Genomic DNA, 26468 nt, shown 5'->3' on the forward strand with positions numbered 1-26468 from the left:
AGAATTCCAAACAAATTTTCGTTGCTGCACCTACTTTAAAAGTCAGATTTATAAGAAGAAGCATGTGGTAGGAGCTTGTTACTGTGTGACCATAATCGTGGGTGGTGGGTTAAGCTTAACAAACATTAATAAAGGATGCCAAATTTGGTAAGGGTGAAAGAAGGCAAAAAATAGTGAAGTCACCCCTACACTACTTTTAAATTAAAAGAGGCAGGCGAAAGAAGGATGAGGAAGTGAACGGAGCTTTTGGTCACTCATTGAGCATTTTTTGATTCATTGAATGACAAATGTTGGCTTACTGACTATGGTCAACCTCTCTATCTATTTTCAAATGTTTCATACGAATTTTCTTTTGTAAACTTTGCTTTCATTAGGACAATGGTGAAGAAGTCATCAAAAACAGGATGTTTGTTCTGGTAAACGTTCTGTATATCTAAGTGTGTGTTTAGAATTATTATTATTATTATTCTGGGATAATGTTCAGGAATGAAGAAGGAGAAGGTAGTGTGTGATGAAAAAGGAAAGTATATCTAACATTTGGGGCTTTTAACACCCAAACTAACGCCCTTAAATTTGGACTTCGTGAAGTGTTTTTCAGTTTCTCAATCTATTATGCCTATTATGGTTCCTGGGCAATCACAGTGAAGGAAATTGATCATGTACCTTCAGAGTTACGCTGTGTGTGGATAATGCTAGAAGTTTCCCTACCTTTAAGACACATGCGACCACAAGAACAGATTCACAGTTCAGGTTCACTTTGTCCCCAGCATTTAATGTCTCCTTTAGGGCTCTGCATAATTTCATATTGGCCGATTTTCTGAATATGCCCTCTGTGAGCGGCCCTTTTTGCTTAAGAAAGCAAAGCATATCCTATAGGGAAGAAGAGAAAGGAAAAATCAATGGCACCTTGTATCCAGGAGCCCAGAGCACCAGCTCCCCCCTTGTCTGAGCTGGGGTAAGCGAGGTGCAGTGCTGGAGGGGGAGGGGCATGCAAGCAAACGTAGAATTTTTTTTCTCAGTGTCTCTATTTTCTACCCAACCATCCTTTCTACATTCATATGCTGAAACATTTCAAACAGTTGTTAAGTCAGATTTTCCTTTTCAGTGAACTGACACTTTTGAATCAAACTTCCCTGCTTCCAGGCCTTTGTGGAATCACCCGCTCCTACTCCACCAATCTTTCCTCATCGTGCCCTAATATAGCTGCTCTTCCCCAGCTATGGAAATCTTCGTGCCATACCCGTGTCCCATTGTTCGTTCCCCTTTAAGGGGCTGCATACCCCATTTCTACTTCCTGGATTGCTTTCCCTCCTTTCAAATCGGGCTCTCCAAACCCCTCTCCTCCTCCTCTAATTACATCCCCTTCTCATCACTCTTTCCTTTCCTTTTGCTGCATCTTCATGTCCTCTGCTTGTGGTGCAGAAAGGCTCTAGGTATTGGAGTCAGGTAATCCAAGGGACCCGAATCCTATGATGCTACATCTTGGCTGTGTGGCCTTGGGCACAGTGTACACTTTAGTGAGGTTACTTTTTTTCTCATTTGTGAAGTGGGAATGATGATAATCATAGCTACCCCCTAAATTTGCTGTGAAACTTGCAAGGACTGAGGTAGTAGGAGCATGGGACTGGCATGACACATTTCTTCATCGTTAGCCTAAAATTCCCTAGATCTGGTAGAGTGCTTGGAGAGATACTGGACACTCAATAAATGTTGAAACTGACAATTCCATACACCAACTTGAGTTAACACAGGCCAAATTCTGTGGCTGTCACTTGACACATTCTATTTGGATGAAAGGATCCACATATGCCAGAGGCTGAGTCTGTATGCTTCAGCACTGGAAATACAGGTCAAAATCACCTGAGAGATTCTGAGGAGTGAGATTGAGTAGACTCAGCTGAAGGAGGCTGAAGACTACTGTGGAGTTCAGAGAAGATGAGACAGGGTGGACTCTCAGAGACTCATCCACATAGAGCCCATTTGCATTGATCTGAGCAGGCATATGTGGGTCTTTGCTGAAACCTATGGAATGGACATGGGTATCTTTTCTTTGTCGTGTTTGCTTTATGACTCAGCAGTACCTAAATCAGATTTTATTCTTTGACGTAATATTAGCAAAGCTTTTCCCCCAAAGCCAGCGGCTGTCTAAAGATTTCTCCATTTAGGGATAGATTTAAACGAGACACTTGACCTCTTAGAGTTCTCCCTCCTCAGGAAAGCCACAGAAGACCAAAATGAGACCCACCAGAAGAGAAGGGGGCAGGCTGTCGCGTTCACACACATCCCCGAGGCTGACGCCGAAGAGCTGCCCTGGCTTTGGGGATGGTGGCGTCACGTGCAGAAGGTCCTGGCAGGTGCTGGAGCCACGCCGGAGGGCCCAGTTGCCCATAAAATTAATTCTCACTGACTTCTGGCCTGAATCCAAAGAAGAAGTGAGATTATCAGTAGTAGTTAGTTTAATTTACTTACGGCACATTCATTGCGATGGCAAGAAGAAAGAGGAACTGAGTCAGCTTTTGCACAGAATTTCCCACGTTTGGAAATTGGCCAACTGCATCCTTGTGGTGTTAATGTGCTCTTCTTCCCCTCATCCTGCAAACCTAGAGGCTTGCTCAGACTCGGGGTCACTTCTTCCAGGGGAAATGCTTCCTAGGCAGTGCTCTCTCCTGCCTGTTGCATGAGACACTTCACTTGTACTTGTCCGTGTTTTCTGATGTTTAGTATGAACAGTGGATTCAGGTGACAGATCACATTTTGAAAGCTAACCAGGTTTGGTTTTCAAATCAAGCGGAGTTTGGCAATCATCTACTTTCATAGTAAGTCTCCTCCCACTCTTAGATTCCCTGTTTGCTTTCTGAACGCCCAACCATGGTCAACTTTCTTTCAGCAAAAGGATCTGCCTTTCAAGACACAACCTGCCTGAGCCCACTTCTCAGCCGGCCTCTGGCCTCTGCTCTGGGGTCCACAATGCTCAGGCAGCTCCATGATGACTATCAGCAGTCAGGGTCCTTGGGAAGTGGTCATTAAATGCTGGCTATGTGGTAAGATTCCAGGTGGCCGTGTTTCTTCGGACACCCCACAAAGCTACCCAGAGATGATTATTAACTACCCAACAGCCCCTGTCAAAAGAATGCTTTTCAAAGGAAAGGTGATCAGCAAGGAAAAGCTGAGTTCCAAGTTTCTACTGCTCAGCTATGAATGTTTACCTAAGAAGGTACCTTAACATTTGTTTAAATCACATGTTTATACCGAATACTAAAAATGTCAACAGAGGAGCCAAGTTGTAGAAGGATAAACAGTGAAGCAACATTTCACCAAGTAGCCTTCAACGTCCAACCACTCGGCCTTCCTGGGAAGGAGTGAGTGCATCTCCATGTCCACTCACGTGGATGCAGTGCTCCTGGGGCTGGACCAGAGAGAGCAGGATCTGAGAAACAGAAGGCTCCTGGTTCTGCCGCTTAGTCGGATAAGTTTACTGAAAACTCTTTGAGCTTTGGTTTGGTCAACTTTAATGTAAATGATGCTACCTACACCTCTTTGGACTAAATACTAGAAGGTCCCACTCAGCATAAGGCATGGCTCATAGCAGCCTTGATAAATCTCATCTCCCTCACTCAGAGGCCTAAGGAGGCCTAGACATCTGTCTCCTCCCCCCAAAGCAGACCCCACCCCCATTCTCCATTTGATTTCACTGCCTCCAGAAGGTAGCAGTCATGAAGGAATGCCACCACTCCCCTAACTAAGGCTTCTTCCTGCCTGGCATTTGATGCCCCTACCATTTTAAAAAGAGAGAAGAAAGCCAATACATTCTTAACTCCAGGAGAAGATTTCTATATGTCTGCATGTACAAATGTTTGTCTCAGATACACGTTAAAATGTAGGTTGAGTTGTTGTATGCAACCTGGTTTTCCTACTCTTAACCTGATTTTATTATTTCTAAAACTATCCAAATGTATTCCATTATTCAGCTTAAACAAGAATGCTCTGAAGAAGTGTGCTCTATCCCTTGATACAAAGCTACACATTCAGCTACTCTATGAGCATAGACAGAAAGTATAGACAGTGAGCTAACATCTGTTGCCAATCTCCTTTCTGCTTGAGGAAGAGTGGCCCTGAGCTGACATCTGTGCCTATCTTCCTATATTTTGTATGTGGGTCGCCTCCACCACTTGGCTTGATAAGTGGTGTAGGTCAGCACCTGGGATCCAAACCCACAAACCCTGGGCCACCGAAGTGGAGCGCACTGAACTTAACCACTACACCACCGGGCTGGCCCCCAAAACCTAGCTAGTTTTAAACAGTCCTGGCAAGATTTAGTTTAGTGTTTCCTCATGCTCCAATTAGGGTGTGTGTATTAAAAAATAAATTTTTTGAAAATTTATCCTTCTAGAATAACAATCATAATAAAAATACTTTGAAGTAGAAATTCTATTCTGGCTCAAATACTTCCCAAATAAATAAAACGTCTTCTTCAGAGAAAGAAATATCAATGGGAAAATATTGGAGTGGTAGGGGAAAAAATGACAAGAAGGAAGATAAAAAAGCCCTGACCGTAAACATTCAGTCTAGTTTTGGTCTCGCCCTGGGTCTGAAGCAGACGTGGAAAGCGAGCTTGCTGTGGGAACAGACTTGAGAGTCCAGTTCTCTCTGGAATCCCAAGGCCACTTCAGCCGAAGCCCAGAAGAGAGTCCAGTTCAATTCCATAACTCTTCGCTCCACTGGAGGTTTTGATTCCAGGTGTGTCTAAGACATGTGGTCATTTGGTCCCCTCCCGTGACAGACCGAGATACTGGACAAATCCCTGAGATCGGGAAGGCACGTTCTCGGGTTGTAGAAGCACATGCTCTGAGAAGACACATGGATGTGCAGACACAGAACTATATGGCAACAGTGCTCTGGGGATACAGAAAAGGGAGCAACTGTCTACCTAGAAGAATTAAAAAAGAAAAACCACCTTCCTAGAATTGAGCTGGGTCTTGATTTCAGACCTTTGGAGTTTCTCTAAGCTTGATTCTGGGCGGGTACTGGGTTCCTGTCCACACGGGCCCTCCACCCACACATGGAAAATCAGCTCCGTGTCACGCATTTGGGAAGTGGAGACATGAGCCAAGAGAAGGCGCTTGCCGGAGGGGAGGGGCTCACCTTTCCTCTGCTGGTTCCTGGCTGGGTGCCTTGGCTTCAGGATGAATTGGCCTTGCGTGTCTGGGGACTCCTGGAAGGTGGAGCCCTCTGGTCCCTGTGGCAGGAGCCCAGTGGCTGGATGATGGTTCATTTTAATTATGTAGGGATGCTCATGTCCTGTACAGAGAAAAATCTAACTATGCATCAGGATGATGGTGATGGATTAGGATCAAACCTCCTTACTGTGAGCGTGTGGGCCACACCAGTGTGTGCTGCCATTCTCCTGCAGCTTCTGGATGAAGAAGGCTGTGCTCCCGAGCGAGCGCCACGTGCACCCTCACGGGCGACACCTTGCAAAAAGCAGGTGCCCAAGCAAAAGAGTTTAAAATGGAAAGAGAAAAAGATTTTTAACCACGTTGCTTTCTTTGGAATGCATAGATCCGTAAGTGCATTGCACAATGTTGACTTTTGCTGTGTTTCCCTCCGAGAATATTTAATGCCTTCTAGTTTCTGCCTTGACACTAACTAGATCTGTACATCTGAGGCAAATTACTTGACCTCTCTGAGCCTGACATTCATCCTTTTAAATGCTTACCCTCACACAGACTTATAAGGATCAAGGAAAATATATTAATAAACATTGGTGGTCAATGGTTTTTAAAGAATTGGAACATATATGTTCAGAATTGCTGTGATCACTGTTGTCTCACTCGTAATGTCATTTTAACACAGATTTTTTGTTTCCTTTTGTCAGTTCTAAAGACAAGGGCTCCTCAAGAGCAGCAGGGCTCTGTGCCTTTAGCTGCCCTCCCACGGCTGCCCACCCTCCCAGGGCCCTGCCAGGCAGCCATCAGAGGGAAGGCTGCATGGTGTTGGAAACCCAGAAGCAAAGTGCAAAACAGTGTTTACAGAGTGGAAAACTGCCCCCAACATCACCGGGAGTTGCCTGCCATGTGATTTGTTTTGCTCTTCCATGCTTTAAATTGCTTCCTCTCCATAGAGTTCTCTGTGGAGAATTGCACTTTTCCCCAACAGTGTGGTGTGGATTTCATTCTTGAAGAATACAGGCATGCCTAGTTTTATTGTGCTTCCCTTAATTGCATTTCACAGATACTGTGCTTTTTACAAATTGAGAACTTCCGGCAACCCTATGTCAAGCAAATCGATCAGCACCGTGTTTCCAACGGTGTTTGCTCGCTTTATGTCGCTGTGTCATATTTTGATAGTTCTTGCAATATTCCAGTCTTTTTCATGATTATTATAGTTGTTATGGTGATCTGTGATCAGTGTCTTTGATGGTACTATTGTAATTGTTTTGGGGCACTATGAACACTGCCCATCTAAGATGGAGACCTTAATGGATAAATGTGTGTGTGTTCTGACCTCTCCACTGACCTGACATTCCCCTCTCTCTCCATATCCTCAGGCCTCCCTGTTCCCTGAGACATGACAATATGGAAATTAGGCCAGCTAGTAACCCTACAATGGCCTCTAAGTGTTCAATGAGAGGAAGAGTCACACACCTCTCACCTTAAATGAAAAGTGAGAAATGATTAAGCTTCCTGAGGAAGCCATGTCGAAAGCTGAGGCGGCTGAGAGCTAGTCCTCTGGCACCAGAGAGTTAGCCAAGTCATGAACGCAAAAGAAAAGTTCTTGAAGGAAATTCAAAGTGCTCCTGCAGTGAACACATGAATGAGAAGAAAGCAAAACAGCCTTATTGCCAACAGGGAGACAGTGTTAGTGGTCTGGATAGAAGATCAAACCAGCCACAACACTCCCTTCAGCCCAAGCTCATCCAGAGCAAGGTCCTCACTCTCTTCAATTCCGTGAAGGCTGAGAAGACATCCTGCCAGGTCTGCGACAGAGCCTGTCCCTTCCCTTGTCTTAGTCCCTCTATTGTCCACACTGAACAAATTTGCTGATCCAAGAATTATTATTATTCTTTTAGCTCACTTGCTCTAATAACGATTTTAGGAGAGGTGTAATCGATTTATCAATAACCTCAAGAACAATGCTAGAAAACTCGGCCTGAGAAACAGCAAAGTACCAGTGGTTTAGTCAGTGAAGATGTGAGGAGTTAACTGTGATTATCTCATCTTTCTTATGATGCTGAGAAAAGTTTTGGTCACAGAGCAAGTATTAAATAAATATTTGTACTTGGATTCAGAGGTATGGCTGGATTTTTTAAGATTCTCACAAAATAGAGGCTACTTAGTAGTTAGGAAATGGAACAGAGGAATTCAAGAGTGGAATATAAAAAAATAAATAGATGGGAAAAGAAATTCCGATCCAGGTTGCCATCATACCTGAGGAAGTAAGTATGTATAAGTTTTTCAAGACAGCTCTGCTTGTCAAGTAAAAAAGTAAAGAAGAAAAACTCACATTTCCCACAAACTAGACCATAAGCCGTGGAATGAAGAGATGTTATCAGTGCCTGGGATAGAGTAAGTGCTTAGTAATTATTTAATAAATGTAGGAAGGAATATTGCATAAGATTTTCACTTTTAAGGGTCTTGGAGCTTGAGACTGAGCAACCGTTCCTTTGAGACTTCAGAGTTGCAGTTTTCCACCCAATCAGCCCCCTCTGAGATGTTCCCAGACACTTACCAGTGAGTGGGCATGGGGCCTCTTTCTTGCCGGAACTGACCCACAGCTGGTAATCTTTCTCAGAGCCCTTGGAAACAAAAAGAACTATGTGTCACACAAAATCTTTCACAGCAGGTACCAGTTCCTTAGCATTTCTGCTTCCAAAAAGAAAAAATTGGGGCCAGTATAAATGCTATTTGGTCAATGGGGGTGGCTACAGTTTTTTGGAGTCAATGGCGCCGATTTCAGTAACCCCTTATTCCTCTCACAGCCTCCAATAGACCCTCCCTGATTCTTGTCCCTGTTGATGAAGGCCAAGGATCTATGGAACCACAATGCAGTCAGCCCCTCAATTTGGGCGTGGCCGATAGCAAAAGAAATCACAGTTATGCCCCCTTTATTAAGGAGGAAAAGTCTAATCTTGAGAGTCCTGCCTTCTGCTATCTCCAAACTCCTTGGAGAATGTTGGCTTTTGCCTTCAAATGTCCCTGCCCAGACAAGCATGCTGTCCAGAGAGCCACACACCCTGCCATGACTGTTCCATGAAAGTAAAGCTTGAAAGGCCTCGATGGCTCAGCAACCCTGAGCTAAAGGAGGCGGAAGCCCAGGAGGCCTTGAGGAGATGGCCCAGCGAAGTCAGCGCACTGACTCTGGTGCAGACGCTGGAAAGAAGCCACAAGAACTGTAACCGAGAGAACAGGTCAGATGCAGAGCACAGCCACTCCCAGCAGAATCGTTGCCAGTAATGCTGTAAAGCCTACTCGGAACGAACAAGTCAAAATTATAAAGACAGCTGAATTATTTTAAAGAGGTCTCCAAGAGAGGATAAAGCAAAAGATGTTTGAAACGGAATTGTTGGTGATAGGTACCGTGCTTGCCCTTGACTCCCGATTAAAAATCAGTCTAGCCCTTCTGAAGGAGAGTCCCAGCTATGGCAGCCATCACACACACATACACAGGCACACACACGTGCCTGCACAGCTAAATCTGCTCAAAATTGTGTTGCAAATAGGAAATGAGAGCTAATAAAAACCTTTTCTTTTAAGGTAGGGATTGGAAACACTGTGTTGGAATCTCTTCAATCAGGCATACATATATAGCCAAATAGGCTCAACTCTTCGTTAGAATAGAAATTTTTTTGTCTAGTGAGATTGATCACTTTACGCTAAGGAAAATTAAAATCATGAAATAAAATGAGCTATATCATTAATCAATCTCCCTAACCTCATCCCTAAAAACACTCACTCTCTTCCAAGGTTTAATTGTTATTCAGAGTGTACATATCTTCTAGGTTAGAAATCAATGCAGAAGTGTGCTTTACTCATGCATATAAATTCCAATTCATTTAAAATGTATTATTATTAATTCTGTTTGTACAGAAATCATTGGCTCCTTATGGAAAATTCTGGTTGCGCTTAGCTTTTAAGAGGCTTTATTATACCATTGGGTTAGGCAAATTTTAAATACAAGTCTTGTAATTACGCCCTGTCACTGTAGCAGGGCATTTTTACATTTCCAGAGAATTTTATTTGAGGAGCTGTGCTTTACAAGTGCTTCCTTGTTTTCTGTCCATCTGCATGTTACTCTCCCTCTCTTTTCCCTGACACAACCTCATCCTCAAACATATGTATCTCTCACCAAAAAGAATTTCAACAGCTCACACCAGCTCCATCAAAGTATCAAAGAGCAGACACTTAAAAGCAGAACAGGATGAAAGTGATGTGGACACAAATGCCCCCGGATTCGTGGTCTCATTCAGAACTTGTCTCCTCCTTTACCAATTCACAAAGGGCATCAGCCAACTCATCCTCAGGGTCTGCATCAATGGGGTGGAGCCTATAGCCAGATGGTCTTTATATCAAAGTTCACAAGAAAACATCTTATTTAGGGTTCATCATACTGAGATTGAGTCCTTGAATGACAACCAGGGCAAATGGCGATGGGAGGGGAGGAATCAGGAAAGATTATACAGAAGGAACAGTCCAGTGGAGGAGGAAATATTTAGAATCTTATGTGATTGTCCATGTATAAAATACATACAATAAAAATGCATGTTGCCATTAGCACTCTAAAATTATAGCCCAATTTCATTATGCTATTACTTTCCATTTGCACAAAATTTAAAATGGGAATACAAGAATAGCAACCATATATAGGTTAATAATATAGCTTTGCTGCCTTCAATTTCCAAATTTGAAGGGGGACAAAATATGACTTTGAAATCCATAATAATCAGTTGTCATGATGGGTGGTGCATTATGCAAACACACACACACACACAAATCTCAAAAATTAAAGTTGGTTTTTAAGTAAAAATAGTTTGCAGGTAACTTACAGTTATTCCAAGCATTGGTAGTGACATGTTGATAATGTTATTCACTGTATCCGAATTGGTCACTGTTACAGTTACAGACTGTAAAAAATAAATGTGAAAAAATGCTATAATTTAAATTTGAAAAATTTAAATAATTTCTGTCAAATTACTATCCGTATTCTAAAGGCAAGCTTGTTTTCAGGTAGTGACACAGCACAGCACATGCAGAGCACGAACCCCTAAATACCATTTACTTTCATTCCTTTGTATAACATGAGGCTAGTAGGAAGCATTTCAGTAAATCAAACATTTCTCTGAAAGGATTTGTGGCACAAAAAACATAACAGCTTAAGCAAGAAGGAGAAAGACTGAGAATTCCGGGCAGGCCCATGGGCTGGTCCTCAGCACCTTGAGGCTATTTCTGTAATGGAGGGGGGGTGGTTTAAAAAGGAGGAGCTGAACCCTTTCTCTTCCTGAGTTGTGCTTTTGTAATATGGCTTTATTTCTTTGCAATTACATACTTGGTGTTGGTAAAATCAGAAGAACTGGCTATAAAAGGCATTTTTAAAAGCTATTCTTTAGTGAGTACTTTCTTTGTGTCTGGCATGATGGTCACTAAGCTTTCATTGTCAAGATATGTTGAGACAATTAACTGAAACCAATGAGTCCAGGAAATTAGACTGAAAATTTGAGAAACTCAAGTTCCATTCCAAACTCTGCCAGTGACTAGGGTATTCACAATAGCTCCCTGCCACACCTCACAGTGAGAAACTGCTCCATTAAAATAAGAAGACAGTTTACAGAAAAGTACCCGAAAGCAATTAATAGGATTCTGAGACATCTATTGAACTCTGAACTCCAAAAGACATTTTAAAAGAAGAAAAACGGTAACCAAGAACACTGACTGCGCACATAGTTTTGGAGTATTATCAGGCAGGAAGGCCCCTGTCCTAAATCAACGGTGCTTAAAGAAGACAGACAGCATAAGGGGACACTCAGAGGCTTGAAGATGACATTAAAAACAAAGGGAATCCTTTCGTAATTCATTCCTTGTCCTTTCATTGTATTTTTCTTCGTATGAATTCAATTGCTTGATATGACAGATGGCCCTGAAACTTGCTTATAATGGGACTTCTATCAATGAAAGCATTCATTGATTTCCAACTACTTGTAGCCCTAAAGATTATGAGAAAGTGCTTCAGAACCCAGTGGTAGAGTTCCGAGCGCCCAGACGCAGGCATGCTGGGAGCTTCCTGTGCTGACGTGTCTGGGGGCATTCAAACATGGGGTTTCCCTCGGGACCTAACCAGAAGTAAGGGTGCTGCTGTTTTTAAGATGTCTGAAGTCCCTTCAATACAATCAAAAACTCTCCCATGAAAGAGTTTTTAAAGTAAAAGAATCTCTTTTCAAATGCTAATCATCACTCCCTAATTTATCTGGTCTGTAAGATAACGGTTTTTCCTGGCATAAGGAACATATTATGTTCAAAATAGTCATTCCAGGGATGTGTGTATTTCTTCCTGCATGTTGTCTGTTCTCCAAAACAGATAAATTCCAGTAGACAGAGCTCTTTGCAAACAAACACCTTAAAAAAAAATAAACTATTTCATCAAATAATTTGAAAAAAATGGAAATGTGATTTTTTTTCATAAGAACTAAAGTGTTACTTGATATATGAAGAACCAGGAAAATGTGATCAATTCTCAAGAGTTGAGGACAACCCTGAGATGATCTAAACGTTCAAATTATTAGCCAAAGACAGCTATTACAATTATGCTCAATTATAGAAATGAAAATATGGTCATAATAAACAAAAATATAGGAATCTCAGCATAGAAATTAAAAATATTGAAAAATAGAAATTTTTTATCTGAAATCTGAAAAAAAAAATTGAAACTACACAGGCTACATTGCATAATGAAGATGACAAATGGAAGAGGAAATGATTTTGAAAGTAGAGAATACAAATTATCCAATGTGAAGAGTAAAGGGGAAAAAAGAAGATTGAAAAAATTAACAGAACCTGAGGGGCCTGTGGACAACATCAAAGTGTCTGATATACGTGTAACTAGAATCTCAGAAAGAAAGAAGAGAAAAAACGGGGAAGAAAAAAATGAGGAAATAATGACCAAAATTTCCCAAACTTTAGACATAATTTACATTCATAAAGACATAAATTTAAAAACTCAAGAAGTTTATAAAATGCCAAACAGGATTTTGTTTGGCAAAAAAACAGATTCAAGGAAAACCATGCTCTGATACTTACCCACACTGCTAAAAACCAAAAATCAGAAAAAATCTTGAAAGCAGCTGAAGAAAAATGACAGATCATATGCAGATGATTAATGTTTGAATGATCACAGACAACTCATCAGAAGCATAAAGACCAAAAGACAGTGGAACATCTTTAAAGCGCCGAAAGAAAAAAAATTGCAGGCAAAATTCTACATCCAGCAAACACATCTTTCAAGAGTGAAGGTGAAATAAAGACATTTTCAGATAAAAGAACTAAGAAAATCTGTTGGCACCAGATCTGCATAACAAGAAATGCTAAGGAAAGTTTCTCCAGGGTGAAATGAAATAGAATTAGAGGGAAATTTGGATCTTCAGGAATGAATGAAGAACATTAGAAATGTTTGTTTTGTGTAATGTTTATGCAATTAAAGTTCATTTTCAAAAATTTAAAGGTGATTTTCCATGAAAAATTCTGACTGCAACCCCTGCCCTAAGTGAAATGAGAGCAGGCTGTGTGCTTTCCTAGGGAACTCTGCAGTCTTATCTCCTCAAGCAGAGCATCTCTCCGATACTCAGAAACAGATCAGAATATTTGCACGGCTTTCCTACTGGCCAGGAAATAACTGTCTTAAACTGCCTCTTTTTCCACCTTCACATACTATCGTGTGTGATCGAGAGCTCCCGTAACAGATAACAGAACAAAGTGATATGAAAAACACCCAGAATATTTGCTCCTCAGGGTCAATGTCTTGGCTCCTGCACTACAGTTTCAGAGATCAAATTCTATAGAAACAACTGAGGTGAATGGTTTTTTTCCCCAGTGGCATCAACAAAATAAGGTAGAAATATACTGATCTCTTAAAAGTCTCAAACTTTTCAGTTCAATTAGTGCTGACATTCCTCAGAATGAAAGACTTTTCAAAACTTCTCCGCATTTTAATACCTGACCCTCCAGTAGATTCTCTCCTAGAAGAGGGACATTACTGAGGCCAGCCGGCAAAATGGGAACATGAATGGTAGCTTCAAGTATCACACCAATGTTCAATGTACTAAAGGCGCTAACTGTATGCTGTTATAGAAGGGAATACCCTTATGCTTAGGACATACCCAAGTGTTTAAGGATAAAGGACCACGACCTATGTGTGACCCTCAAAAATAGGTATCTTCATACACAATATGGAGAAGGAGAGAGAGACAACAAAATAAATGATAAAGCAAATGGAGTACAATGTTAACCAAATAGGTGAATCTAGCTAAAGGGTATATGGGTGTTCTTTATACCTTTTGTATTTTTGCAACTTTTCTGTAACTTTACAATTATTCTAAATAAAACATCCTAGGAAGAAAAAAACTGTGGAAACAACCCAGGCCACTCTGCATGTAGCAACAATTGGAAAAAATGTTTCATTCTAATAGGAAATACCTGGTTGTGAAAATCACTTTATTACAACAAGCCACTATAATTACCATTAGCAGGATCCAGAGAAACATTAGGAACGTTTACCATGCAATATTCTTTTCATGCTTAAGCACTGAAGCCATCATAGATTCCTCTTGCTTCATATCACCTGGGATTCACGTTTTATGTCACAGTATGGATACGGGAAAATAGAGTTTTCCACTTGGTACCTTCTAAATTCTCTCTTTCTCTTCCCCTCTCTTCCTTTCTCCCTCCCTCCCCCTCATCTCCCCTTCCTGTTTTTCTTTCCTTCTCTCTCCCTTTCTCTCTCTCTCTCTGTTTCTACCTCCATCTCTCTCTATGTCTATGCCTTTCTCTTTCATTCTGCCCAAATAAAGAACTTGGAATTTAATTTAATTTTTGCTCTTAAAAATACTCACACAGACACAGTTCTTAATGTCCTCAGTGATGATTTTGAGGGGAATGCTCTCTGGCTGGTCCTTCTCTTTGGCTAGATTGATGCACCTAATCACATTCAATAATAACCCAAAATAGAGTAGGATGCATTAGCTATTAGCTTCTTTTCAAATAATCTATACTGCTAATATTTTCAGTCTACTTGGTTATTTTTGAAAGCATATAAATAGACTCGGCAAAACGAAATTATGAGTTGGAAGAATATGCAAAAATACTTCGTGAAAGTAAGACATGACCCAGAAAATAACGGGTTGCCCCTGTCGTGTGAGATTTGGCAGTAGATCCAGTCCTCAGAGCTTTCCTGCCTGATTGGAGAGCCCAGCACCTTCCTGGGTTCAAGGGTAGGAAGTAGCAGCTGCTTTGAGAATCACTCAGTAGAGTAACCTGCACTTAGGGAAATTGAGCGTGTGTTTTGAGAGTAACGTTGGATCCAATCATTAGGTTGGAGAGAAGGGGAAGATGAGAGTGACAAGCAGAACTTCCTCAAAAATAAGCAAAACATGCATGTAAGTGAGAGGACATTTTTGCAGTAGCAGCCGGGTAAATCTAAACAAGGAGTTGTTTGAGGATGCTCGCACAGCTTCTACTAGAGAGAGGGAGAATAGTTTGAGGGTGCTGCCATGAAGAGATCTGCAATCTTTTATTGTGGATCAAAGATTTAGAATATGTATACTGAAAAAATACCTTTGAAGGGAAGAGTGCCATTTTTCCTTTAGTTCTGAAGAACTGCAATTTAAAAAAAGGGAGAAAAATTAACTACATAAAATACTTATACTAAGATATTAGAACTGCCATTGCAGATGAAAATAGCAGCAGCCGTTTATCACTGACGTGGATGTGCGTGTCAGTTGTGCTCTCCTCATCGTTGGGCATGTGATGGGCCCTGCTGTTTTCCAAGCAGTGTTACAGCGATGGGAAATAGATCGTAAAGTGGGAGAGCAGTTGGTGTGGAATCTAAACACATAATTGCAACTATGTGAGGCAAGCTATGTGATCACGGGCAAATCAATTAACCACTCTGAGTTTCAGTTTCCAGAACAGGAAAAGGGTTAATTATACCTCAGAGCGTTCCTGCAGCTGGCAGTGCTATTCAAATATAAAAAAGAACCCCTGTGAACCCAGAAGTGTAGACTCAGGATGTCCAGGGTCAGGGGGCCACATTCCCCATCCTCGTGCCAGTCTTAGAACATGCCTCGGAACACTAACTTGTACTCTTGGACCATACCTTTGTCTTGAATTGTCACCTCTCTATAGACACCAAATAAGACAATATATACACAGCAATTCAGGCAACCCAGTATTTGATGACATGATTAATTTTATTTGCATAATTAAATACTATTTTTAAGGGAATGAATTTGAGAGTATAAAAGCAATTTTTCAAACTGACTTGGACTATTTAATACTACTTGCTCACGGAAGATATTCCAGTGATTTAAAAACACAGCTACTCACTGGGGATTAGGGGCAGGATGTTGAGAGGGGCCTTAAACCTTACTCCATGTACCCTGAACTTCCACCTCCCCAAGTAGCTCCTAGAGCCCATTTGAAAAAGCACTCATCCAAAAAGGAAAGGAAATTACTCCAATAGTTCCCATTTTTCATGATCAATTTGCACATAAAAACCTTTTGGGGGAAAGTACATACAAGTGTCATTATGAGAGGTAAGAAAAGGAGTCACTGAATACAAAAGCTGTAGGTCTTACCTGAAGGTGGCCACAAAGTTCACTGTGGGCCAGCCCAAGACAAAGGACCTCTTGGCAGAGGTGTCCACTTCTCCAAATTTGTCCAAACAGTTGGCAATCCATATGGTGTTCAGGGGTACTTTATTTTTTATTTTAAAGTGTTTTTTGTAACTAGAAAGATAACCAAACAAGACCTCTGTTAGTTTGTTTCTTAAATGTTATGGGAACAGCTGTGCTTATGGTAAGATGCCAATTCTCACTGCCCCAGGGTGCAACGTGCCTCCTTTAGCTCTGTGACCCTCTGTGCTCCGCACAGTCAGGGGTTGGATGGGTCTTTACAAAGTGTGTGCTGAGTGATGCCTGGGCCAGGAAGGCCCTGAAAACACAATGGCAGCAAATAGCAATTTTTCTGCATGTTGAGGATTGAGTACAGACCATACTCTACATTTTAGAGCTTTTTTAGAGAACCATTAATTCATTTATTATTCATTTATTATTGTTATATTTGTTATTATATTCACATATATCATTTTATTTACTTAATGATTTATTACTATAATTAATTTATTATTTGTTCATGTCTTGCTTACTTTAAAAAGCCTTTGAGTAGCTGAACAAAGATACATGATACATGATTTATAAAGATAATTATACAACTTTTTTCTTGAGAATCAGACTAAAACAGCAATAAGCTTGGATCAGAGGGATTTAAAATACATTTTCAGCCTTAATTTTTTAAAAGATTTTCTAGCGTTTAAGCATAGGTTATTTTAAATTTCCTTTATTAAGATTTCATTCATACCATTTTCTATCAGGTTCCGGATCAAACTGAAAAACTGTTAGCGCGCGGACTGAGCTCAAAATTCAACCAATCAATCGATTGGTCCCACATCAGTGCCCAGGAGGTCTTACATGTGAGTCATGGAGATATTTCCCATTTATCTCTGAGGAATCGGAAGGTGATCGGCTTTGTCAGCAATGAAATGGTTTTCCGACAGTTTCTGCCTAATCTCCTTTGACCTCTGACATGGAAACCACTATATCTCTCGGTTAACTCACAAATTTAACACTCAGGTGAGCCTGAGATTTAGACGGTACAAGTCCTCTGAAGGATGCCTAGGGAACACGGGCACGCCACTTCGGAATTGCCTCCTATTCAGAACCACATGTGGAAACGCTAAAGCTAAAATGAGATCCAAGACACCTCAGGTTCAAAAACCCCTAAGACTCTGCTGACTCATGGAACAGTTAAAGCAAAAAGGCTTTGATGGGATTTATGAAACGAAAATAATTCTGCAGGAAGCCTACCTGAAGGATGACCTAGATTCAAACGTTAGGGTACAGTGGATGCAAATACGCCTTGTGACACAGGTGGCTTCTTAGACATTTATTTCACATTTTTACCCTATGTTGATGTATTTGAATATTTGTGTGAAACACAATCAATTCTCAGATAAAATAATTGTTCTAGATCGTAACTCTAAAAGCATTACGAAGCTAAAAATAGTCTACTGCCGATAGGAAAGAGAGACACATGTCTACTTGTTTTTACAGATTTTAAAAGTTTTGTCATGTAGATGTCCATGTGTGGAGACACCTAAGGTACTGTGTGGAAAATTCCAAATATGTGCACCTGAAAGAGTCGTTTCTTTAATTCTCTCCAAAGTTCCATGAAGTCCCAAGATTATCCACTTCCTTGAAACCAAACCACGGAGTTTCTGTTTGGTTTTCAGTCTCCTATAACATTTATTGAGCTCCCACCACATGCCAAGCACTATTCTACATATTTTACAAACATTGCTTCACTTAATCCTCAATCCACTATATCTATTAGCTCCGTTTTATAGATGAGGAAACTCACAGAGAGATTAAGAAAATTGCCAAAAGCAAGAGATGGGCTTTGAAGCCAGACAGCCTAAGTCATGAGCCTATGCTCACAACCACTCGGCCTCCATGAGTGCTGACCTGGACAGTTCCACGTAGTGCCCTCCTCATCGTTCCTACCTTCAGCCTCCTTTCTCCCCCCAGAGCCATCAGGCTTTCTGATGGCATTGTTCTCTCATTTGAGAGTGAGAGGATCAATCTCCTGACATTCTATCAACAAAGCTAAATGCTAGCCTCGAAATACTGAAAATGTATTACAACAAAGGCTTGTACTACAGTGGATTCTCCTGAGATCTCACCGCGTTTCTCTGCTCTCAGTGACTGACTCTTCAGATTACATCAGTAGAAATGAGAAGTGATGAACCTTACAAAACATGGCTCAAAGGGAGCAGGAGGAAAAAGGCAGTTTTTATTTCTACGGCATGGGCCCTTGCTATCGGTCTGCTAAGATGATGGTATCCCTCTTGCTTTCTTCTACCTCAACTTGGACACGGGAGCGTGAGCCCCGGTGAACTGTGGAAAGTCACAGATTCTAGGAAGATTCCCCTCATTCTAAGGCACAGGTGTTCCCTTAGATGCTGGGAGTAGGGGTCATGGTATCTTCTGCAAGAATCTTTGTAATGCCACTGATAATAAGCTAATAGTCATCTTCATCTTTTGACCTAAACAAAATTGGATTTCGTTGTTTATATATTCTTTAATAACTAAATATGAGGACAGAGATGTCTGAGGGGGGTGTGAGCTAAGTAAGTACAGTCTCTTCCTTTCTGTACGTTCTCCATGGGCCTCTACGAGTATTAGTATCTTATGAAGTAGATGCTGTTTAAAAAAACAAGTCATAATTTCATTTGAAAAATAACTTCTTATTTAGCATTCTAATGACAATCAAAAATGTTAACAAAGTTCCCATCTGACTTTAATTCTTGAGAACCAAAGTTTCTAATGTAGTATGAAAAAAATCTCCAAACAATTTCCACTGACTGTTATTAACATCCAGCACAACGGGAGAAATATAATTTCCTCATGAAGAAAGGACATATAAATCCCCTTTATTATTACACACAAACTAAAGTTCATTTAGTCTGACTAATATATACGCAGCAGTCAGTCAACTATTTACTCCCTTTGTGTTGGTTTCTGTAGCATCAACCTGGAGAAGAAAGAGTTTCCAACTGAAGCCTCAAGACACACTGAGGAAAAACGGAACCTAAGTCACTCCACCCCCTTCCCTGAGTAGAAAAAGCAGGCACTAAACTCAGGTGATTAACTTGAACAGATCGATCCAGGACATAACACAATCCTCCATCTGAGAGCGAGGCATGACAGAAAGGAAATAAGCGGCTTGTTGCGGGTGGCTATTTCATTGAAGTTGTTATTTCTTGGTAGGAAAAAAATAAATAAATTTTCTCATATAACAGTAATCACGAATGTCCCCAAATGTTTACTATGGAAATGATCTAGTAGCCAGCTTTCTAAAAGCTGTGGTAAACTCTTGTACAAGGTGGCAGCATTGAGTACTGCTTGCTTCCTGCTATGGACTGAATTGTGTCCCCAACTCCCACCCCACTCCCCACCCTCCAATTCATACCTTGAAGCCCTAATAGCCAATATGTCAGTTTTGGGAGATAAAGCTTATAGGAGGTAATTAAGGTTAGATGAGGTCATAAGAGTGGGGTCCTAATCCAATAGGATTGGGAGGAAGAGAGAGAGCTCTTTCTCCACAGGCACACACTGAGGAGAGGCATGCGAGCCCATGGGGAGAAGGTGGCCATCTGCAAGCCGGGAGGGGAGCTCTCATGAGGACCCGACCCTGCTGACAGCCTCATCTCAGATTTCCAGTCTCCAGAACCATGACAAATTTCTGTAAATAAATAAATTTCTTTTCTGTGTGGTGAGGAAATGACTAACTCTCATCTGCTTGGTACCTGGTGAGAAATGGAACAGAATGCTCAGGGAACTGAAAAACAAATGAGAAGTCTAGCTATCAAAAAAAAAATCAGAGGCCAAAATAAAGATAAGAAAATATACTTAAGATGAGTGAAATTGCTTCCAGGTGTAGCCTTGGAGATGGTGATGTCATAAAGAGGACAGAGAGAAAAAGACTCTGTCCAGGGCTTGGCATGAGGGCCACTTGAAGCGCTAATAATAAATAAATGAATCTCTGTAAATACATTTCTGTGGTTTAAGCCAAGCAGTCGATGATATTTGGTTTTGGCAGCCTGACCAGATGAAGACAGTTACCTTATCAAAAATCTCTGCTTTCTCTATATCAAGGTCTTCTGAAGCAAATCAAATGCCTTAGATCACCTACACTTTCCAACATTCCCAATGGATGTAGAAAGCATATAAAAGTAATCTTGCAGGAACTGAGTCTCATAAACAAGAATATTATTGAATAAATTGATAGAGATTGTGTCACATTATGAAACCCTTGAGCAGACACAGAGAGCTCTCTGAAAAGCAGTATGTGAAAGATGGTGGGCATCTTCTGTGATAATGGACCAACCAAAATAAAAATTCAGCTCTGAAATGGATGCAATTTGCTAGGAGAAAAGAACACTGTATCAATATAAAATGTTTTTGGCAGAGTACTGTAGGTTCTATCAGACCCATTCAGAGGTTAGCAGTATCTGAGACAAGTGGCTTCTGGTAGGAAAACAAAGGTCGCCTACTCTCCTAAATACTGTAATAATTACAAAGGTGAAAAGAAAAGTGAAGGAGAACGTATTCCCCTTACAAATTGAATGTGAGTGGTCTGCAAAGTCCTGACAAGCAGGAGATGAGTGTTGTGGTTGCTTGCTTTTGTGTGTCTCAGGTTGAGCACAGAGGAATACAACATGGTGTGACGGGAAGAGCATGGCCTTGGGATGAAGGCAGACCTGCAGTGCAGTCTCTCCCACCATTTTCCTGTGTATGACATCGGGCCAGTTCCTGAGCCTTCCTCAGTCTTTGTCTTCCTATCTGAAGCCTGGAGATGATGACAGTACCTGCCTTGGAGGGCTATTGGGGAAACTAAACAAGCCATCTGTGATGCTCCTCGTGTGGTCCCAAGAATGCATCCAAGAAATTTCAGTTTCCTATACTAACCTTGCTTAAATAAAGAGATTGGTAACTAGCCTACACTTTTTAAAATAATGCCTCATTCCCTCTATCAGGAGCAGAGTGCCTTGAATGGACCTCATGCCAAGCCCTGGACAGAATCTTTTTCTCTCTGTCCTCTTTATGACATCGTCATCTCCAAGCCTACATCTGGAGGCAATTTCACTCATCTTAAGTATATTTTATCGTCTTTATTTTGGCCTCTGATTTTTTTTTTTGATAGCTAGACTTCTCATTTGTTTCTCAGTTCCATTTCTCACCAGGATGTGAGGTAGCCATTTCCTCACCACAAAGGAAAGGTTGATTTCAAGGATGAGAGAGAAACTAGTTGATTGTGGTGTGTTCTGTGAAATCCAGACAAAAGAGAGAATAGAGGCAGCAGCACCACAGGTTGGGTAAGAGACTGTGTGCTGAAATTAACAGACCTAGTTTCAAACGTGGACTCCACTAATTGCTAAGGTGGTGACCTGGGGAAAGGCAGCAGACCTCCGGGCATCAAGGTCCTCCATAAGATAAGGAAAATGATCCCATCTCACTGGGTAGTTGCAAGGTTCAGACAAGATTCGGTACATAAAGTCCTCAGCATAATTCCTGACAGAAAAAACTTCTGATAAATCATGCTTCTTATTATTAACATCGCTCAGATTAAATATAGCATTTTGCAAAGTCGGTACTTGCGTGTCTTACCTATGACATGGCGTAACTAACTGAGAGCTAGCGGTGAGGGCAGCCAAGAAAAGAGTTTTCATTTTCTCTAGTAATGAAAAAGCTTCTTGATAGTTTGTTTGGTGAAATATTCTTTGTCTTTTATGGTGTTTCATAAATCATGAAAACAGAGATGAAGAAAGTAAACAGATGACCTTGCATCCACCTACCGTTAGACGTTAATTGAGCAATTACCATGTTTTAGGCTGGATATTGGTTACATTTGTGTCCAGGGTTGGGAAGAAAGTGCATCCATTTGGTTCTGTCTCCAACATATGTTCCAAATCTGTCTGCTGCTTCTTCTCACTGCCACTCCCAAGATGGAGTCCCTGTCATATTTCATCAGAACCACTGCCTCCCTAACTAGTCTCCCTGCGTCCACTCTTGCTTACCCACCAATCTGCTATCTAGCAATAGGCAGAACAATATGCTAAAAATATAAACCAGATATGGTCACTTGCTTAATTAAATATGCTTCAGCATAATATTTCAACCTTTTTTGTGGCCTGTGGAGACCCTGTGTGGCTGGACCCCTGACCACAGTATCTTACCTGATATTGTGCCCCACACTGAAGGCTCCAGTCACATCAGCCTTTCCTGAACCCCTCCCTCCAGAGGGCTGAGTTGCACCCACTGCGTCCTGCTGGTCCCTCACCCTAGAAGGCTCAGCCACCTAGTCTAGGAATGCGGCTGCTTCTCACCCCATAGGTTTGGTTTAAATGCTGCCACCTCGGAGAGACCTCCATAGACAGCCCCTCTCTAGGATGGTCCCATTTTCTTCTCCACATGGTACCCTCTTCTCTCTCTTATGAGAAGCACTAACTTCAATGTGTAATTTCCCTCCTCTTATTTTTATCATCCGTCCGGAAGCTCCAGGCAGGAGAGACCCTGCCTGTCACATTCTCAATTGTTTTCTCTACAGGGACACGGCACAGAACAAGACCTCTGTCGATACTTGTTGACTAAAGGGAGGATCAAAACATTTGCAAAAGCAAAAGAAGAAATCCACTTAACATTTTCCCACAGTAAGGGTTGGTGAAAATGCAATCTGATGGTAATCAGGAGAGCCTGTAGTGTACACGTACTTGGTGTTAGTTATCAGCAACAGATCGCTGAGCAAGAAGAGGTGTCGCTTCTGCCTCCTCCAGCCTCTTTTGAGTTCCACGGGGCCGTGGATCAGCAGAGTGCGACCGGCACTCTCAGATGACGTAGCATTTTCACTGTGGGTGTCCACCTCAACAGAAGAGTTTTCCCTGCAAAGCAACAAATACCACAGGACAACCAGTCACCCATCAAATACCTGATAGAGTTTTGTGCCAAAGGTCAAGGTTAACACGACACTAAAAATTAGCCTCGATCCCCAAAACTGAACTCTATAGCTCAAATTCAAGTCTCCAAATTACAGAAAGCTATTAAAAAAGATGAGGGCACACAGGGAGTTGAGGTAGATGGAGAACAGCTTCCAGGACATGCCCCGGAGCATGCCAACTCTTAGAGGTGGGGAGAAGGGGGCAGCAGCAAAGCAAAGATGGCCACGAGCTGTTGGGAAGGGGAGAACCAAGAGGCCAAAGGTTGAGAATATTACAAGAAGGTAAAAAAAAAAAAAAAAACCCCAAAACCCAGGACAATTTGTGGCCTGAGACAGATAAAATAAAGTGACCTAGAGATTTGTGAAAAAGTAATTACAATTTAGTTTCATGTTAACATAAAAATTTAGATAACTGAAGATTCTGGAAAATTGACTCCAATCGTAGCTAAATCAGTATTCAAGTTTTGGGGGGAAATTCTCAAAGATCAGCAAATAATACTGGAAACATCAATAAGTTTCTAAACACAACAGGGTCTTAGATATTATTTTGTTGAGCTTATAACCTCTAAGCTATGACTCTTTGGTCATAAAAGGTAAAACAACTAAATTTCACAGGACACAAAAACTCTTTCATGAATAGGGAGATATTGTCATAGGTCTACAGAAAATTCTCTCTCATGGAGCCAAGAAAGAGTCTCCCTTGAGTATGTAAAGCCTGCTTTCTGTACTCAGCAGCACTGAACCTTGTGAACATGAGTAGCTTTTCATGAAAGCAGTGCTGAAGGTAAGAATCAGTTCCCATGTTTTAGGAGAAACAAAACAGAACACTTCCTGTGACTGCTAGTCCCTTTGGACGATCAAGAGTAGTATATTCAAAGACTACCTGCGGAGGTGAAGCCTTGAACGACCGCCTGAAAGCTGAAAGCGCTTTTTGATTGACGAAAACATCCCGTTTTCTTCAATTCTTGGCACTGACTATCGAGCACGTCTACAGCACTTGGCAGAGCACTGTAAACTAGGCACTGAAGCCTGAGGATTCTGGAGTTGTCAAGGTCACCGGCCGTTATGATGTTAGGGTTCTAAGGCGCATGCCATAACTGACAAACTGACATATCTGTTTCCCTGGTTTTGCCTGCATCTTTTGAGTTTTTAAAACTAATCTATTTACTTTGAGATAATTGTAGATTCACAGGAAGTTGTAAGAAACAACCCAGAGAAATTACATCAACCTTTTACCTGGTTCCCCGAATGGTACTATCTCTCTAAACTATAGTACAATACCATAATTAAGATAGTAGCATTGATACAGTCAAGATACAGGACATTTATTTCCATCACCACAGGATCCTTTCTCTGCCCGGTCTCCATGATTTCTTCTGGTACCAGCGTACCCAGTAATCGTCAACACTGAAGCGAGAGGTCAGGGTCCAGGAGAGTCTGGCTGTTTTTCCAGGAGATGCAGAGGGAGGGCAGCTGAGTCAGCACAGGCTGGGAGAGGGAACCTGCAGACACAGACAGGCATGGTTGCTGGGCAAGAATCATGGGAAATTTCTCAGAAGTCTAAGCAAGGGAGAAGTGATGTTGGGGGCTTCCCTCTGTCCCCAAAGCCTGTCCCCAACTGTGCAGTGAGAGAGGAGCACAAGGAGGAGGGGAGACCAGGCCATGGTGCACACATCCCCATTGTCTCCACCCTGTGCCATAGTAGGGGCTGCCCATGAAAATGGGTTTCCATCCAGTGACTGCCCAGCCCCTCCCTGAGCCCTGGTGCTGGAGCTCAGCTCACACCACACACTGAGGAGGATGGAGGTTGGCCTCACCCCTTGGGAGAGCCCTGGGAGGAAGCACCTACCGAGACAACACAAAGGTCCCTGCTCAGGGGACTCTGCCAGGCCAGAGAGGACAGAGCTTCTCAGCCTCCTTCAGTAAGCACAGTGTCCAGCCCCCAGGCCCAGGCTCCTTTGAATGAATGGTCCTTGCTGAGCAGCTTTGTAGGGACCAAAGGGCTGTCCTGCACTGCCCCCTCCTGGTCACAGGACACACCCCTCACCAGGGCCAAAGCCCTGAGAGCACAGCTGGTTTCTGCAGCTCACCAGGTCACTGTCTCTATTCACACATCCATGGTCTGATCATCTGTTAATGGCATTCACATACATTGGAGGCAATGACTCTTGTATCACTCTCTCATAAGGCAGTGCACATGGAAGGTGGAAAAATGTACAGAAATTGGAATTTAAAGTGTTTTAACCATGAGACAAGATGTTGCAAACATCATATCCCTTCATTTTAATGTGGTTTAGGGAGCGCATCCATGTTCAGTGTTCCATCACTTGTGCATAAAGCAATGAATTCCAAATAATCTCACATAACCTTATCTGTGTTTTAAACTCCAATTTTTAGGTAATCTATTGCCTGTACTAGTGAGAAATCAAAGAAGCACAATGAATCCTAATATTTGAGCTGTGCAGCTCCCATCACGCCATCTTGTATTAGAGTAAAGTCCAACCTGGCAGAGAAAGTCTTAGACCCTCATTTGTTGGCTTCTGTCATCCATCTCTCCCTGTTCAGAATCATCTCTTCTATGGACACACAGCTTACCAACCCCATCATCCTCTCTTCACAGGTTTTCCCACTAGGGTCCTTCATAGGATTTTGGGTTAAAAAATTGAGTATTAAAATTTCATTGATCTTGTGCTGGATCATGAGCTCTATATTTAACATCTTGTTAACAAATGTCTATCATTAGGGGCCGGCTTCATGGCCGAGTGGTTAAGTTCGCGTGCTCCGCTGCAGCGGCCCAGTGTTCGGATCCTGGGCGCGCACAGCTAGTCGGGCCACGTTGAGGCGACGTCTCACATCCCACAACTAGAAGGACCTGCAACTAAGATATACAACTGTGTTCAGGGGGGTTTGGGAAATAAGGCAGAAAAAAAAAAAGATTGGCAACAGTTGTTAGCCCAGGTGCCAATCCTTAAAAAAAAAATGTCTATCATACATGTTCTTAAGTGGAATGTTATTTGACTTCTATCAAGTTCACCCACACTCTGCAGTTTATTTGCTCGTGGAGCTTGTCTCCTGTGCTCACAGTTTGTTCCCCCTTCCGCCTGCTCCCCATGGTTTTTTCCTCAGTCCCTGTAGGCCCAGCGCATCCTTCTCTTTCTCTGCGTGAAGCCGTGGAACCCAGTCCATCTCCCTGGTCACTGTCCCCAGGGTCAAGGGGGAGTTTCTCTTCTGTCCTATAGACAATGAGATCACCATTATTACTTAACCTCTACTCTTAATTCGACTCAGAACTCCAGGCTCAAGCTGTCCAGAAAGCAGAAATCATTATCTTTGCCTCAGATCTGCTCTTCAACAAGGTTTGAAATTCAGGAGAATTCAAATACTCTTTCAGCAAACACTGGCTGAGTTTGTCCTTTGTGCCACAGTTTTCTGGGCTCTGTAGATACAGCAGTGACATAAGAGGGGGAAACTATTCACATGGAAGTTAGATCCCAGCAGGAGAAAGAGGCAGTGCATAGACTCGCATAATTCCTCTGGGCATCTGGAGCCTGCTCCTGCTGGCTGAGAGCCCCTCATCTCCCTCAGGACATGGACGCTGAGATTCTCTGTGCTGTGTCCCCAGCCTCCCCTCAGCTGCACATGGTTCTGCCCCAT

General features: G+C 42.0%; 1 protein-coding gene across 7 annotated transcripts in view; it reads right to left on the reverse strand.

Annotated features, from left to right (window-relative positions):
• The window catches only part of LOC138923604 (rho GTPase-activating protein 20-like), a 96053-nt gene that overhangs the window by 23927 nt on the left and 45658 nt on the right, over nucleotides 1–26468 (reverse strand). For 5 of the 7 annotated variants that reach the window (XM_070263306.1, XM_070263305.1, XM_070263307.1 and 2 more), the window contains exons 1-10: nucleotides 23698–23883; nucleotides 22591–22758; nucleotides 15839–15988; nucleotides 14817–14858; nucleotides 14096–14180; nucleotides 10043–10120; nucleotides 7729–7795; nucleotides 5143–5298; nucleotides 2246–2415; nucleotides 709–870 (exon numbers count right to left, since the gene is read on the reverse strand). In XM_070263306.1, the coding sequence (XP_070119407.1) occupies nucleotides 709–870; nucleotides 2246–2415; nucleotides 5143–5298; nucleotides 7729–7795; nucleotides 10043–10120; nucleotides 14096–14180; nucleotides 14817–14858; nucleotides 15839–15988; nucleotides 22591–22758; nucleotides 23698–23762 (1143 nt within the window). In that variant the 5' untranslated portion in view covers nucleotides 23763–23883. Of the gene's footprint in view, nucleotides 1–708; nucleotides 871–2245; nucleotides 2416–5142; nucleotides 5299–7728; nucleotides 7796–10042; nucleotides 10121–14095; nucleotides 14181–14816; nucleotides 14859–15838; nucleotides 15989–22590; nucleotides 22759–23697; nucleotides 23884–24152; nucleotides 24317–26468 lie in introns of those variants that run through there. The other 2 variants (XM_070263310.1, XM_070263309.1) reach the window with 2 other exon arrangements.

The sequence above is a fragment of the Equus caballus genome, chromosome 3 (genome assembly GCF_041296265.1).
Source record: "Equus caballus isolate H_3958 breed thoroughbred chromosome 3, TB-T2T, whole genome shotgun sequence".
Classification (NCBI taxonomy): Eukaryota; Metazoa; Chordata; class Mammalia; order Perissodactyla; family Equidae; genus Equus; species Equus caballus.